General features: G+C 35.6%; 1 protein-coding gene across 2 annotated transcripts in view; it reads left to right on the top strand.

Moving 5' to 3' along the window:
* Positions 1-18,302, top strand: part of LOC124287485 — an 87,383-nt gene that overhangs the window by 52,406 nt on the left and 16,675 nt on the right. For both annotated transcript variants that reach the window (XM_046724046.1, XM_046724043.1), the window contains exon 2: positions 10,283-10,372. In XM_046724046.1, the coding sequence (XP_046580002.1) occupies positions 10,283-10,372 (90 nt within the window). The remainder of the gene's footprint in view (positions 1-10,282; positions 10,373-18,302) is intronic.

Here is an 18,302-nt window from a genome sequence, read left to right as displayed (position 1 = left end):
GAACAACTCTTTCATTTGAATATTATTGAAACAAATTCTGATTATAATGTCATAGCTTTGCATATGTATACATATTTACTCAAAAGGTGAAAGTATGTTAAACATGTTAGGCATTTTCACAAATTAATATTTTCACAAAATACATTTACATTATATTATCCCAAAGCGAGCTGAATTCGACGTTCTGGTGATTTCGACGATTGCATTGCTCGCGCTATATCGGCAATTTCATCGGCAGGGTGGATGCCCAGTCACTGTCGTGAGAAGTTTTATTTACAATTGAAAACCGGAAGTTAAGTTGTTTAAAAAGCAATAAACATCAATATTATTTACCCAAGATCGTTAATACCACTTCAGATGCAAAACCAATTGCCTTTATAACAAAATATCGCAAGCGAAAATTCAGTAAGATCAGTCGTCTGCTCGTCACAGGCAATATATGAATAGAAAGCCACGTTATCACAACACTCCCTCGCAGTGCGGAGCGAAAAGTATGGCTCATCGTCGAAAACCCATACAAAATACCCGGGATGTGGCAAACGGCAACAGTTTCGCCATTAGATGTCATCAACCTTAATTTGTAGGATACACTTGATATTTTTGTGTGAAATAGATCAATATATCCTTTATCACCCAAGGTTAGTAAAATTAAAACTTCAAATGATATTACTTGTTACAGATAAAAATTATGTTTTTGTCTTACACCGTCGAAAACCCCTAATACCGGGATATTACATGGCCCTTTTTGTGACAAGCAGTCAATTTAATTGATGATGAAGCATCACCAGTTGCTTGGTCATCTACTATGTGTGTTAAGTATATATGCTGTGTGTAGTATGCATGGCAGTTATTCCTATTTAGATATCTGTCTGAAACATGTGTACATTCCTGGTTTGCATGATTAGTGTCAAAAGTTTATTTTGGATACCAAAGCAAAGTTTATATATATCAATGTATACTGAGTCTATACTAACATGATGTCAAACACTTGCTGATAGCTAGCAGTTGTGTAAGGTGCAGTTGTTTGGCCATAAACACTCCAGGGCCAAGGTTTAGACTGCTAGTCTCGAGATGGTAAATTGTAGGACATTTCCTCGTGGACAAGGTTCAGCAACTCTGTAGCTGATCATTTTTGTGGACATGTGGATGGGCACAGTGGATCTAATCTATATTCCTGTTGATATGTTCATTTTCTATGACTGAAATATTTTAGTTCAGAACAATTCAGCAAGATCTCGCAAATCAATTACCAGGGTTAAAGATATCTGTGGCTGTGGGAGAGTTAAGGTAATCCCCTGGTGCCCAAACCTGCAGAGATCATATTAAATAACAGCAATAATAGTCAGTCATAAGATTTGTCTATCATTTATCATAATCGTTGTTACTACATGTATATTTCATGAAATATGCCTTGGGATGCAGAAATTGGAAAAGCATATCATAGGGAGTTCATGTTCTTTTTATACGATTTATGTTACAAAACTTCATGTAATGTTTTACCCAATATACCAGTTCTCAGAAAAAGATATTATGATACATGTCGTTTCAAAAATGTATTGCAGTGCTGTGCTAGTGAAAAAACATTCGCTAAGTTCAAAGATAGTTCACAAGTATTTCCTTGATGCCGCAATTGATGTTCAAAGGAGACATCAAAACATCTATACTTCGTGAGTAGTTTCAGGAGCACTTGGAGAAGATTTATTTATTTATTTACGTATTTGACAAAATCTATTAACAGAATTGATGTGCTCACATCCCTAATACTATCTATATAGCTTGTAGCCTATTACAGTTCATATGTAAAAAGGAAAAAGTACTAATCCAGTGTGAGCAATTACTCACTAAGTTTGGAGAAAGTCTTCCAGTACAGCTTTGGTTTTGTTTGAATTTAAAACAACAGTCCAGTAACATGTGTATGGACGATAAGATTGTAGAAATTATGAATTTAATACAAGAATATGTGTCTATACTGAAAATATAAAAACATGTTTGAATATGGGCTTTTGTGGGGTAGGGAGGGTTCTTGGGTTTTTCCACAATGATGTAAAAAATTTGTGGTATTTATGACCATATTACTGTAGTCTACTATTATGAAATTAATGTTTGTACAACATCAACATTGGTGTTTTCTTACAGTTACATGAATGTGAATAAGATGTAATGCATCTAAAGTCAGTATGCAGGTTTCTTGCTTTCATTTTTCTCTATTATTGCCAAAACTTTGTCATGCAGTTATTGATGACAGTTGGTTCATGTCAATAAAAAATGAGCATACATACATTGACATACAAACAGCTGTCACTGTCATAGTGTCATTGGCAGGAAATGGAAGTAGTCCTTGAATGTGATCAGTATTTCCTGGTTGTGCTGATCAGTTTCCGTTCATCAACATCATCAGACGTCCGTCTGCGCAAGTGAAATTGTGCTACCAAGTTACTGTATGTAGTGGCTCCACCTTCTGCTACCCAGCTTTTATGACATTAGCCTATTACAGTCTCAAAGTAGCTTTCTGTGTTTTGTATGAACTCAATGACCAAATCAAATGAGACCTAAGAGACATAACCTTTTATCACTGTTTTATACAAGTTATTTGGTGCTATTGGGGCCATTAAGTCTGTATTGCAGCCTTTCAGTAACAGCCAGACAGTAGAATTTTCTATGCATTATATATGTAGAATTATTATATTTCATCTAAACTTTGAAGCTGGATGTTGAAACAAAAAGGTTCAAACTCAAGTAATGGCCTGATACCTGTGCTGTTTCAACATGTTCAAGACTTCCCGTTGTAGCAGAGTACTTAACTGTGATGTATTGTATCTATGAACCTTCCTAATGATACCCTTCCAGTACACCTGATCCATGTAATTATTTAAAATCTGGGATGTTGTCATGACAACAAAGTAGTTCAGCCATCTTATGTTCTGATTCTGAAAGAAATCTTCGACAAAGTCACTGCAACAACAATGGCCAATTAGAGAAGATCTATAACACATTAGCTTTGTTAGAAACATTGATCAAAAGAATAAAAGTAATTGATCTGGTTTTAATTATTTCTGTGAGAGGAGTCATTGAGTAATAACAGTTTCGTTTATTTTGTAGAAACTAAATAAAACATTTTTATATTTCGAATTTGTGGGATTTTTGTGTAAATAGTTCCCATAACATTAGCGCTGTGTTCATCAGTAGTGCTTGTACCTTACAGGGGTCCGGGGCCCTTGGTGTTTTTTCACTGGGGCCCCTTACTTATAATACATGTTTTAACAATCGGATTATGATAAGAGCCCCTTATATAATGTATAGTTACACCTACAGATCACATGGACCATGTCATTATACTTCATTGACACAATACCTGACAATACAAATACTTTATGCATCATGATTGGAAAGAATGTGATGAATTTCAATGCAATGCAGTTTGGATGTTGAATACTAAATAAGCTGAAGGCAGACACTTGTGATATACTGTAATTTAGCTGTTCCAGCCAGGGATGGTAGACAAACATCATTGACATCCTTTTCTTGTAATATAAATCACATGCTAATAATATTTCAATATACAAAAACAAACAGATGCATGATACAAATAACAATCCACAGATATTCTTGGTGTCATCACAGATTTTCATAGGTCAATTCATTTTATTTTCATTGCTGTTTTGCCCTTTACACCAAATGAGATCTGTTTGTGAAGATAGTCCAGACTGGGTATTCTGTATTTTTGCATCGATATTATACAGTTACAAGTGTGTCAGTGTATAGTTTGAGTCCGAATTTGATCTGAAATATTCTTTGATATGTTATAGGCAATTTGTATACAGAGTAGATGGTTCTACTTATACTATCTTCTTTAATTTATTTTAAAAAAGATACATGTTGAATTCCTTTTTTTGTACAGCATCACTAGCATCAGTATGATACTTCACTGGTATGTTGTTGCAAACCTGTCATTCAGTCATGTTTATTAATGGTTCTTCTCGATAATCTTTCAAAGACACTTTGTATGAATAGGAAAGAATGACAGGTATCTTTCATGTGTCATGTCTCTCTCAGTCTCAGTTGAATTATAAATATTTTTTTCAGATTTGCATGTTTTGTTAATATGGTATTTCAAAGGAGATGATACATTAAATATAAGTAAAACTTAAACATGTACATCTGTTTAGATTGAGATATGCAAATTTATGCCCACAATACATTTTCCTACAACGCAATGTCATAGTACTATTGATCTCATGACCATACAACATATATCTTTCTGTCTGTCTGTCACAGAATCAACTGCTACTTACTTGTGCTTGTTTTTGAAGACGAGATAAACTGTTCAAATATTTTATCTTTCATCAGGACGTACATTCATGTGTTGCTGCTCATGTCATAGCTGCATGTTGTCACCCTGTCACTCTGTGTTGACTCTCATATTGACATAGATTGCACTGCTCTCATCGTTATCGTTTCCCATGGCTATTCAATTATCAGCTCCTTACTATTAAATGATATGCCACTGATAGTAGCCATGTTCACATACTGCCTGAAGCTATTGAACTTGAAGTCATTTTGTGTGATTCAACCAGGGTAGCTGCAGGCATATGGTCAGAAATACTGTTTTCAAATAAGTGAAAATACACTTATACAATTATGATCTTAAGCAATCCATTTGTGTATTGGAATTATGTATACCATTATCATGTCAGTCAGTAAGTTTATTATAGAATTAGTTACACAGTGCTCAGTTGAACTCAATAACATAATCATGACACATGTCCTGTGGCAGCAAAATGCAAGTAATTGCTAGTTTATCAACACACTGCTACCCACACAGTGTTTATCCGATTATTGATCGATATGATCTATATGCAAAAGATGTAAAAAGGTTATACATTGTGAACAATGCAGTTTCTAGCCTAATGGTATTATGGTTAGGGGCATTAGCAAAGTGACACAGGTTACATCACTGAATGGCTTGGATATTGTCTATTTTGCGTATTTGACTTAGATAAACAACAAACTAGTTTCAAGTAAAAATCTCACTCTTAAGAATATTTGTAAATATTGGATTCAATAATTGATTTAAGTACTCAATATATTTATTTCTGTCAAAGTACCTCAATCCTACAGAGCAATTTCTCATTGTTTTTTCAGTCACATTGTGTTCATAGCAGTTAAAAAACAAATTGTTGCACAGTACAAGTTGCAACATTTTCAACAAAATGTTGGACAGCATACCATATTTCCTCTAATATTTGCCGGGGGTAAAGCAGCTCACTAACAATACCAGATACGGTAATTACACCCAGTAGCTGCAAAAGTGCCGGGCCTCTAATATTATAAGCACCAGGTCTGGAACTCCATTGAAAAAATAAGCGCCCGGGCGCTTATTAGGGGAAATACGGTATGTCTTTTTACGAACAGGTTTTGTACTTCATCAGATCATGATAGGAATTTCAATGTTCTGCATCCCTGCATAATTTCATAGTTAGGGTATGTGCAGTGCAGGTGAGATTCTTGAACAAAGTTAATTTTCCAGATCTTATGAAAATGTGTATCAGAAAATTGATATGGCATCCGGCGAAGTCCTCTGGCATGCTTAGACTGAAATATTATAGAAGCAGACATCTAGGACCAAAGGATCACCCTTAATATTTGAGAACATATATATCGGTAAAAAATGCACAAGAAATCTCCAAATCACGAAATAAAGACAACTGTATATGAACATGAAAAAGTGGACAGAAGTAGATAATAACACCTTGATAACTAATCCCTTTTTTGACAGCACCTTCTTGACAGAACATGTAAAAATGACACACAATGACTTATAAGGACTACATGTATTTAGATAGTGTGAGTCATATGTCATGCTCTGGGTAACTCAGAGGCTGGTGATATTGGGCAGTAAAGAAAATCCAGGTCTATAGACAATTAAAGACTTGGTTATGTATGTTTGTACGTTGTTTATCATATTACATCCATTGGTCATAACTACTACAAAATGAATCATCAAATCCCTTTGATTTTACTGCGTCACAATAATGATACAAGGAAGTTCATAGTTCTAGGTCAAGCCACTGATGGAGGTAAAACAGGGAGATTCACATGGCCATGTTTGCCTACTGTGTATTTAACATTGTTTTCAAATTGCTCAGATGATAGGGTCATTTCCCAAAGTAGGGCCCCCATTCAAAGTAATTTCATACTCGGTCTGCAGATATTGGGCCATATACATAGTAATCCATACACACACAAACACACACAGAGTAAATTATGAAGGTATTTGTTATACATTTGTATTTGTTAGAACATTGCAAAAGAACTGGGGGAAAAAACAATGTCTTTGTACTTAATCTAGATGGAACGGTTTCCAGTGAAACAGATTAACAGACCATGGATATCATAATCATAATGGAACTTCCCTAACACATGTTATGTAGGTGTTGCTAATTATTTATAGTTAATGTGATATGTCACCTCAACATTGCTTAACCCTTGGATGTCATGTTGTTGTTTTCTGATGCAAGTTTTAAAGATTCAAGAAATCAAAAATGTGCAGGTTGTGTGAGAACTGCGGTGGACCTCAACTAAAAATTGTGCAGGAATGTACAATATTCATTTTAGAATCTTATGATGTAAATGTAACTGGAAATATCAGATTGGCTTGGAACAAAGACAGTGCTTTTGTCCTAGATTTTGTTATGCGTGAGAAAAAACAGCAACGAATTTTGCAACTTTTTATCATAATAGTACTGTGTTAGGGACTTTTTAACTGAACATCTTTTTAGAAAGTGTGAAAAAACAATACTGCCTCGTGTATGAACTAAATAATGATTATCAATTTATCATATTGTTTTAAGCATTTAAAACTTGCACTGGTGCAATCTGAAACTGCAAAATGCAACATCATATTTATACCAACCTGCACCCAGTGTATGTTAAAATTTTGTTTAATATTGACTTACATATAACCATGATAACATTATCCTTTTTTGTATTTTGATAAGTGACTAGCCATAATTGGGAGAAGATTGATTTTTCTCTTTGACATCACAAGACAAGAGTGAGGCCCATGCATAAAGAACAGGACTATTTCTCTGTTTTGCCTTGTGTTATGTCCACTGAAACTCAGGACAATATATTTTCTTAATGTTTTTGTTCTCCATTACCATTACATCACAGATATAGATATCAGAATTGTATGTGTTTTAGTTTTATGACAAATCATAAGAAATGCTAAAATTAAGAACAACTTCAGTGATTCTTTGTTGGTTGTTTGGTTGTTTAACGCCACACTCAGCAATACTCTAGTATGATGGCAATCAGTAATCGTGTCTGGACCAGAAAGTGCAGTTACAGGAATGATGAGCATCAATCTACACAACTGGGATATGATGACATGCATCGCACATGTCAACAATCCTGACCACCTGATCCCGTTAGTTGCCTCTTATAATACGGTAAGCTTCGGTTGCTGAAAACCAATTACAACCCTCATCTTCACAGGTATACATAAATGAAGGAGGTCGTGCAGAAATTAATAGCCCCCTATTGATTATGTAAATAAGTAATTATGTTCCCACATTCACCTGGGTGTGTAAGTTCATTCTGACTATTGTTGCACCTTTATGAATGGAGCTTTATCATATATAATGAATTACTGAAAATTTATCACCTTTTGTTTAATGTCATCTGGATTGTTTTATGTTTTTGGCTTAATCCAAGAAAGATTCATTGTATTACTGATTGATATGTCACTTAATTTTCATTTATAGTATGAAAAAGAAAAGATATGGATCATTGTTTCACGGTATAAAAGTCGGGCCCATCATTAATGTATTGCAGATGAGTGTGAAGTTACAAATAAATATGTAATAGGCATCTCATAACAGTCATAAATTAATTGTGATATATTAAGCACTATCAACTTGTTTTACACAATAACTAACATATAGACAGTAAATTGTTAGTCATAGAATTAACTTTCTAATGTCGATGTGAAATATTTATAGTGAACAAGAATGTTAATGTCTGTAAAGAAATCTCAAATTGGATTAAACATTTCCCAGTTGAACCAGGTAGATATGATATTATTGTAACAGTCTTCAATATCCCAGCCATGTGACAGTGGTCATAATCAGGCCTGGACCATGCAATCCAGTGATTAACGTCAAGAGCTTCGATCTACACAATTACGATACGATGAAGTGCACCCACAAAGTCAGCAAGTCTGACTGACGATTGTGTTAGTCACCTCTAACGATAAACATGGCCATGGGTTGCTGAAGACCACTTCTAACTCAGATCTTTACTGGTTATAACTGATGGCTTTATCATGTTTATAGACTTGACCCTATGAATACCCTATGAGCATAAGAGGAAGAAGCTCTGACATGCCTGCTCTGTATCAATGTATTCAATGCAGTGGATTCCGAGCAAAACTATAAGCTAGGAGCAAACTGGCAAACTACAGTTAATTATGTAAAAAAAAGTCAACTATCAGTGTGTGAAATAGCCAATGGTCTGCTAGCCCATACCTAGTAAAAATCTCCTGTCGGGCCAATAAGTCTCCCCAGTAACTGGCCTGACTGGTTAGTGAATTAGTGAATTTTCATGGGGTCATTTTGTAAATATATAACTCTCTCCAAGTTGTTAAGTTATAACACACCTTTCAATCATGCAAGATTATGTCCTGATGAAAATGTTCATCAATTAGCAGTTTCATGATGAAAGCTGTGTCTACATTCAAATTTCGGGCAATGGAATTATTTTGTTGGCTTGTAACTTTCAGGCATAGCTAGCCCGACTAGCAAGCAAAATTTGGAAACTGTTTCGCACGCTGAACTAAGGGGATGATGTTTGTTGACATGGCTGATAACATCCAGCTAACATGTCAGTTTCTAGAATCAATGCTCAAGTCACTGGATTGTCTGGTCCAGACTTGACTCAAGTACATCCTATCACGTACACCAAATATTACATTAGTGAGTTACTCTTTAGAATCAGTTTCAGGCAAGAGTTGGATAAGGACATAACTAATGTATTTATTACTCACAGTTTCTAATTAGCTCATCCATGTTAAAAGTGAAGTATCATCTACTAGTTGTAGTATTTATTCTTCAAAAAAGCTGAGGACCTCAGAGGTAACATAAATTTTCCAAATGTTTTTCACAATAAGAACTGCATTGATACAACATCATTTACCAGACCAACTGAAATATACAACAGAAGAAAAAAAATAGCTGTGGGTAAATATTGTGTTACACCAGCGACTGCAGTATATTATTGCAACTCTTTTCACAGTTCACTACTTCATTTTTTAAGAGTATATTTTGAAAAGGGTGAATGTGTTTAGTTTTACGCCGGACTCAGCAATATTCCAGCTATATGGAGGCGGTCTGTAAATAATCAAGTCTGGACCAGACAATCCAGTGATCAACATCATGAGCATCGATCTGTGCAATTGGGAACCGATCGCATGTGTCAACCATGCCAGCGAGCCTGACCAGTTCCGATCACGTTAGTTACCTCTTACGACATCGGTTACTGAAGACCCATTCTAACCCATACCTTCACGGGTTTTGAAAAGGGACTCCTGAAACTAAATACGATGTACCATCACGTCTAATGCAACATCTACAAGGGTAATTGCTTCAGTCATGCTGTGGAACAAGTGAAATGTTATGATGCTTATTTTATATGGATTTCATTGCTTATAAATCTTGATCAGTAGTGATAATATATTTGTGAAAATGTTGTCTGTGAATTCAAAATGTTTGCAGCCCATGTATACTATTTAAACAATTTTACCACTTCTGCAAAATATGTTCTGTAATACTGCTGGAATATTAGTTCAATTTCTAAAATGCTTTTATGTTTCAAAAGTTTGTGTTATGGTTCAGCTAACATATTCTAAACACACCAAATGTATTCACCGGTCGCCATTGTTTTCATGCTTGGTTAAAAACAAATTTCTACTAGCAGCTGTTGCCTGTATATGGTAGGGAAGTATTGGTGTATGGACTAACACTTGAATAACAGAAAACTGCACGCAGCAGCTTCCTGATGTAGGAATGTAAAGGAAACATGGCTGGATGTGTATGGTCAAATTCACTAGAATTCCTACAATCTTATACAATATCATGTGATAATGCATGTGCATTCAACAATTTTCAGTGAGACTATTCATTTGTTTTATCAGTTGGGATTCCAAACCGTACCTTGTGTTGATGGTTTACTTCACTTGTTCTTGTTTGTGTGTGTGTGACAATGATTCCATGTTTGTTTACAGGAAGCATTCCTACCCTTGCTGGAAGCCAAAACAGTAGCAGAACTTAGAACAGCAATAAGAAAAGCCCTGACATTCATTCTTCCTCAAGTGGTAAGTACACTTGGCATCTGTTGTTACACTTACATCTAGCAAGTCTTATTTATGATTCACATTTGGTTTTTATAACTGCATGTGACTTTTCTTCCTTTACAGGTATTTACATATTATGAGCTCACCTCAAGTAGATATCCAGAGAGATTGTATCATATTCTACGAGTATCTCTTCCTCCAATACTTATGGCTTGATTTAAGAAGTTATCATCCAACTTCAGCAGTTATAAATATTGTTGCAAAAATAGGTTTTGCATGTATGATATAACGTACTGATAAATGAATACCAGGTATTAAATTGTCACATCAGTGTTCGAATTTCTTGTGTTAGTGACCACATCAACAACACTTTAATAGTCAATCAAATATAACTATACCTTGTGACAATGTTTATCGGGTGAAACGACCGAAAAAGTAACACACAAACGGTGCTGAAAATATCAACATGTTTAATCACAAAATTGATTTGGGTATTTGGAAATGAAAAGGATATTGTCAATCCCATGCAAAGAATGGGGGCAAACTCCAAAAATTGCAAATGTTTTTTATCTAGCCTTGGTGAAATGTGATAAAGCAATTTGTTGAAGGATCAAAATGATACTTCCAGGAGGAACACTTTGATTTCAAAGTATGCAACTCAATATCTTTGAGTGCCCATGTATTGCAAAAAGGAACTAAGTGTTAATGTTCGCATCCAAGAAGAAACTCAAATAACTTGTGAAAAGTGGTCCTTGCAACCATATAGATTCTCACTTGTAGCTTCATAAACACCCTCATTTAGACAGATCAGAAAAGTGACTGCCGAATATAATTCAGCTGCTGAAGTGCCGTTCTCCAACATCCATGGTTCAACATGTTCAAAAGAACCATACCTGTAACTGTTCCATTGCTGATACACCAACAATAGGAAAATAAAGTGATCTGATTGGGATCTATTTATGGCTTTTCAATGTCAGATTTTTGAAAAGAAACATGCTAGAAAATTGTTTTTGGAATAGACAAACAGATCAAATTTGGTGTGGCCTGACACTCTTTATATATTTACATCTTAAGATTCAGTTGGGCAGAGCGTCTCTGCTCTTTGCAGGAATTGTCTGCATCAAGACACTGTTAAGGACCCATGCCCTGAATGAGTCCTTCCTCCACTTCACACATATAATGAAGTGAGTGCATTCATATATCTTCTTCTAGAGAGTGTTTCCCCTTTGATCTGATTATGGAGGTAAATTGGCATAAATCCCCATGAATAATTGTTCTCTTAGTAAGCCATGTAAGCCTAGACTGGTCTTTTGGAAGAGACATTATCGATCGTAGGGGAATGGAAATGTCTTCGTTTCTTGCTAGACTATATAGCTTTCTCCGTCAACAGACCTGTTGTGCTTGTTGGCGGCATCAGCGACCACGAACATGGTTAAAGGTGGGAGATTAGATGTAATGTGGTCAGTCGTTTACAACCATCAGATCACTTTGTCACCAAGTGCTGTCTTAACAAATATCGCCATGTTATTTTAAGTTGCAAATAATGGTATAAATTGTATCTCATAGTCACTTGGATTCCTAGAACATGTGTTTTCCTAATTGTGACATTTTGTTTGATTCTCTATTTATCATGGAAATGTTAGTGTACAACAATGTATATTTCTGTAACATGTTATAATGAGTTGGTAAACAGGCTCTTTGTGCCAACTACACACCTACTGCGAAATTACATTAGCCTCATTAGTGAAGGTGTTGTTGCTGATGTGTGGAATGGTGATGGGCAGACCTTTCTAGACTCAGGCACCGTACTTGTGGCTATATCATTGCCAACTGTTCTGTGTGATACTGCTGAACAAAAATAGAAAAAACTCGATCTTCTCTGTTGGTACAGAACACAACTGTAAGATGAGCATATGTACTGCTTAAGGGTTCTGTCGAAATTCATTACTCAGCTCTCTAAGCATGTTTTCCTTGCACATTTTCCTCTCACAAAATAGAATTGTATAAACCTGACTCTCTCTGTCATTATTGATTATGCTAGAAATTGATCATCACATGGAGTGAGCAGAGGAAAAACTGTAGTTACTTGAAGTGTCTTGTGGATGTAATCAGTTGGAGGAAGGGCTTCAAGCTCCATGGGAATAGACATCCAATACAGGGCTCCATGATTGCTCAGTGATTGAGAGTACTACCAGAGAGACACAGCCCCTCTTCTAGATGATACACATGAAATTAGTAATAGTTTACCCACAGTACAGCAGACACAGTAACACAAAAAAGGACTGATTGCTTTGTGAGATTTGGCAACTCGTCTGCCAGAATAATTCTGTGGATCCTCATAGAGGTCTAGAGGAGTGAAGTTTGTTGGACCTAAAAGTACAAAAACAACAACAGTATAACTTTGGTAGTACCATTTAGGCTTAAAAAGGATAAATACTGATTACATGTATTCAAATAATGGTTTGGGTTTGAATGTCTGTTTCCAACTACAGATGAACAAAGAACAAGAGATGTCTGAGATATCATGATATCAGTGTAATAGTAAAGGTGTTATCATGTATAAGTCGGTTATGTATTGATGTACATTGATGAATATTGCTACTAAATTAGTAAATCTTTGTTAATCTAAATATATTCAATGTGTGAAGCAAGCTATCCAGTTTAGATGTTTGTAAGACCCGAATGGGATAACTATCATCACTTTTTGGATTCTGTTGATTTTGCAAAAATAGAATAAAAATTGAGATAACTTGGGTTTTCTAAGTTGTAATTGCAAGTAAGGCTGTAACGATTCACTCGCATATTTGCTGCATCGAACCGTAGCCCTTCTTGAATTCAATTCGTTATTCGTGGTCACCAGAACCGAATATTAACGAATATTTACATTTTTTTTAAGGGAGCATGTTTTACTTGAACCCTTGTGTCCTTTTCCAAAGTGAGATATGCAAGAATGGAACATGTACTAGCATTGCAGTAGTGCAAGTCATGTTAGTTTGCCAAGGCTGCACATGGTACTGTCGACTATAACTATTACATAACAAATTTGAGTGTCATGAGATCACTGGTTATTGCTGTGACAAATCAAAACTGTCAACATGGGCATTCTATAAAGTGCATCAATCACTTAACTACAATATTGTATTCGTGAATAATTATTCATATTTGTTACCCAAAATTCATGATACGTATCATATTCACCACATAGTGTATTCGTTGCAGCCCTAATTGCAAGTAATGTTAAACAAAAAGCACCATCTCCAAAACCTGTACTTGAACATGACATGATGTGAAGGGCTAAGAAATTGAAGAAAAGTCTGACGTCACTTGTGGAAATAGCTTACTGCACAAGCAATGCAGTACAGCCTTATTACGTTCAGTGTAAGTCTTTGGCTCTTAATTGATAGATCTCTGACCGAAGACCTTAAAATGCCACTCCATATTGAAGTGATCACTCATGGATATGTAAATATCCATTTATTAACATTAAACAATGACAACCAATGCACAGTATTCATCCACCATGTTTTACATTCTATTTATTGTTTTGTCTTGCTGCTTCAAGTATCAGTTCCACAAATCATACCAGTTGCATTTTCTACATGCTCATACGTCTCAATGTTAACATTTTCATAATATATAGGTAAAACGCCCATTGCTATTGCCTGGAACTGTTGACAGTTGAATTGCTTTCCCATACGCCATTATGTACCTGATTCAATCTCTAACAGCAAACTGAATGATTCTCGGAATATTTTCATTGTTCAGTCTCAAACAGTATGCAGATTACCGCTGCACTGTAAATGTAGTCACTCATAACAGACAATAACCTAGTTAGGCTCCCACCAAATTACTCATATGAAAAATGTCAGGAAAATATACGTTCTTTGTCAAAAGAGAACTGTAGGAAGTGTCTGATAAATGTGTATGAGGTTCTGCATCTGAAACAAGACTTCTAGAAGAAAGGTTCTCTCACTCCAGGTCATCATGACTATGATGATGCTTGCACGATTGCAGTTCAACCTAATCCATGTCAAAATATTATCATACGAGTCAAGCTTGACGCAAGTTTTATGGGTGGCCCTCACATTTTAGTTCAATAATATCGATTTGATAAGCAAAAAAAATATTGTTCGATGATAGTTTGACTTTTACAGAGCTGTCAGATTGTTCCAGAGAACTCAGAGGAGACAGTAATCCTGGCTTTTTTGAATTGAACTATGCTGTAGTTTCATTTGGTGGTGTGACATACACAGTTACATACTGAGAATGATTAACATAAAGATTTCATGACTCCCAAATATTGAAAATAACTCCCAAAAATATATATTGTGAGTCACCATGACTCCCATTGTTAAAAGTCTGTGTAAATTCCTGATATTTGGCCCTAAATCTGCAGCAAAGTCAATTCAATATGTGAAATTTGTATTTAAGAGGAGGAAGTTGGATAAATAGAGTGTGTTACACGACTTATACGAAACAAGTGTGAAATTTTGTATTGCGAGAGCGAGAACATACATAATTTTGTGTAAGTCATATGGCACATTTGCGAATGTAATAGTTTCTTTATTATCCATTGTATTCATGTACGTTTATGTAGTATAACGCGGTAAGCAAGTGTGGCACTGGCAGCCCTGTTTATTGACATCACGTTCAATTGTTTAGTGATGTCACTGACGACGAAATACAGAAACAATGGTTGCTTGGCAAAAGTGATATGTGCACATGTGATGTATATATGACACTGGTTATGTTTCACCATATGAATAATAAGAAGTTTTATGGGTCCACATAAAATTTTCGGTATTTGTTGAAAGTTAACAGACATGTTGAATGGCTGACCACGAGGCATTTTTCTTTCTTAAACTTGGAAGTTTTGAACATTTTGATGTGGTCAGAAACACAAATAGTAACAAAAATGAGTACAAAAGGCTGATTTTTAGAACTTCGAAGTCTGTGACCAAGATTACATTTTCACCAAATGTTTTTTGATTTTGCTATGTATATCTCCTATGAAAATGAGCTTTGGATGCTCAAAGTTTAGGCAAAGCAAGATCACTTTATGTAAACCTCATTTTTTTTCTCCCTACCAATGCATTTTGTGTTTTCCAGAAAAATGTAGTTTAGTTGATTCTTAAATTATGGAGATCGTGTGTGCCCTTACTCATCCTTTCCATATTCTTGTTAATGGAGTTATTACTACTGATGACTTGGTAGAGATGTTTTCCAATACAAGGTTAAAATGCAATGTGTTTGGTTTAAGAAAATATGAACATTAAAAATACCATTTTGAACAGTATATAAGTTTTTTCCACTATATGCCTACTCGGGGAACTTTGGGCATGTGTGGGTATTCAGTATGCATCATTAGATCAGTGATCAGTGACTAAGTTAATCATGTAATAAATAATACGTTAGTTTCATTTGTTATTTTCTGTATATATGCATCTCTTGGCTTATGTAATCATAGCTGAAGGATAAAAAAGCATAAAGATCACATTTAATCAGCACCCCCAGCCTGAACAGCAAATTGTGAAGGAATCATAATGAATTCATGGTTTTTTGTATTGCTTATTTTGAAAACATAACCTCAGAGATTGATTGCTGACGATGTCTGTTCCAAATGTCGATTATCATCATGTAGCCTTTGATCAGTCTTGTCACAGACATGACTTAATGATTCTTCTCTCAGGAAAATGATAAGAACATTTGCTTGATTGAGAAAATGAAATGAAATGTTTGTTTAATATTGTGAAACCAGTTGGAGGACAGTGATGTATGATAACTAGGACTGAAATAACTTCATGTAATTAGGCTATTCCACTTGTCCATGGCATTGCTTTGCTATATGGAAACAGCTGCAGCTCACAACGATTGCAATCCCAATAGTGATGATTTGCAAAACTGATAAGACATCTCATCAAGGGACGACACACAGAGAGCTTTTTGTGTAGCAGACTTATTTGCGTCATCATCCTAAGTTTATCAGTAAACTTCCACTTTTCCTAGCATTAAAGATTCCTTGATGGTTTTAATGACAGATGTTATGTACTCATCTGTGGTTGAAGGCCATGTAAACAGCAGGCAAGTAGTACGGCTTGTGGGAGATAATAACCTACCTACAGCTCAGCACATTGTAATGCTGATCATAGCCAGCTGTCACTTAAGCTGCAGCAATAATTTGTTTATTAGGATGAAAAGGACAAAAGCACTTTGGTATAATGTTTTTTCTAAAGTAGCCAACAAAATGTACTGATATAGGTGGAGATTGATCTAAATGTTTTTCAAGCAAAGCATGTTGATTCAGTTATTTACATAAACCATCAAGTTCTAGGGTCTTCAGGAAAAGCTCCATAAGAGCTAGTCTTCCTGTAGTCACATGTAGGGTTGTTATAGAATCAAATACCTTTGGAGCAAACTCACTAGAAGGACCTTGAGACCCCTTTGATTGGAACACTGCATGCCTTGTACACTAAATGAGACATTTTTGCTTGCACTTTAAATCATCAGTTTTCTAGATTATTCTCATTGTTAGCATTGAACTTGATAACACTTCATCCATGGGGATTCTGGGTAAGAAGAAAGATCGCAAGCAAACACTTTTCCTATCAGGTGACTAAATGGTCAACCACCACTAAAATGAACACGAAATAACCATGGTATAGTATGGTTGATTTTTACCTTTGCACACCATGGTCTTATTATACACCATGGTTATACCATGGCCATTCCATTCAGGAAATACAGTTCGCTCTATACTTAAAGCAAGCGTCTTTGTGCTTTAACTGTAATAATTCATCGCAAAACTGTACTTTATTACACAAAACATGGGGGTAGAGCAAACTGTACTTCTTTTCTAAGATGCCAAATTTAATATTTTCCAATGATTAATCTAAGACACAAAACAAATAGAAGAACGAATTTGTAGGTACTGAAGGTAACAATGGCTGTTCAGGGCTATCTGACATGTTGTTCTATTGATGTGTCTGCCCCCTATGTTAGGATACCAAGAATAGAAGTTTCAAGATGGTTTACATTCATGTTGAACATAATCTCTTTATTATTTAAATTACATTTATGATTGTACCACACAAACCACATGGTCGAGCTGACTGTCTTGTGACATTCCACTGGTCTTGGAACTAGATGGCGAACATTCCAATGTTGAGTCAAGCACATTTTCTATCGAAAAGGTTTAACATAATGTTTCCACCTGTTAGCCAACTGAAGCAACTGCATGAAAAGGGGTGCTAACCATGCTTTTGCACTGTAGGAGACTGAACTTGCCAGTGACAACTGACGTGAATCGGTCTGGGGCGAGGTAACCTGACGTGAAATGATTTGATCATGGGAAGAGCACCGCGGAGATAGTGCATTGGCACTGACATGAATCCAAGCCCACCAGCACCAACCTTGGTCAACCTTGTAGCTGATGTTGCGCTGACACAGTGGTCTGTGTACATTTGTCATAATCTCCCTTCTTTGGAGATTGTTGACATAAAAACTTTAAGAGAATTATTGCAGGGAAATACCAATTTCGCTTAGGGTTTCACAAAGGACACTGAAATAAAGAAGTTTTAGAAAGATTTCAGACAGAGACTTTGTACGGGACAATGTGCATCCATTGTCTCATACATCCATGGCTGTTTAGACTTTCCTTGACTGTCAATGCCATGGTGTGTTTTGTCAGACTCATTGTAAGCCATACGAGTGAGTGAGTGAGTTCAAATTTAACATGGCATTATTTCAGCCATATAGCAATGAGACCAAGTTTACACATATACATGTACACAAATATGTGATTTACACAAAGCCACAAACAATAGCAAGTTTTCATATACACCTTTTAACATCACAACATTATCAATTTACAATTTGGAACACTTGAAGTTTTTTTGTTATTACAATACTATTACAATCTGGAAGACCGCTTAACACCCAAATTAGAAATCAA

The sequence above is a fragment of the Haliotis rubra genome, unplaced genomic scaffold (assembly GCF_003918875.1).
Source record: "Haliotis rubra isolate DU_JTF1 unplaced genomic scaffold, ASM391887v1 Scf1108, whole genome shotgun sequence".
In the NCBI taxonomy this organism is placed as follows: Eukaryota; Metazoa; Mollusca; class Gastropoda; order Lepetellida; family Haliotidae; genus Haliotis; species Haliotis rubra.
The sequence above is the reverse complement of the archived record's forward strand: the minus strand, read 5'-3'. Positions and strand labels throughout refer to the sequence as shown.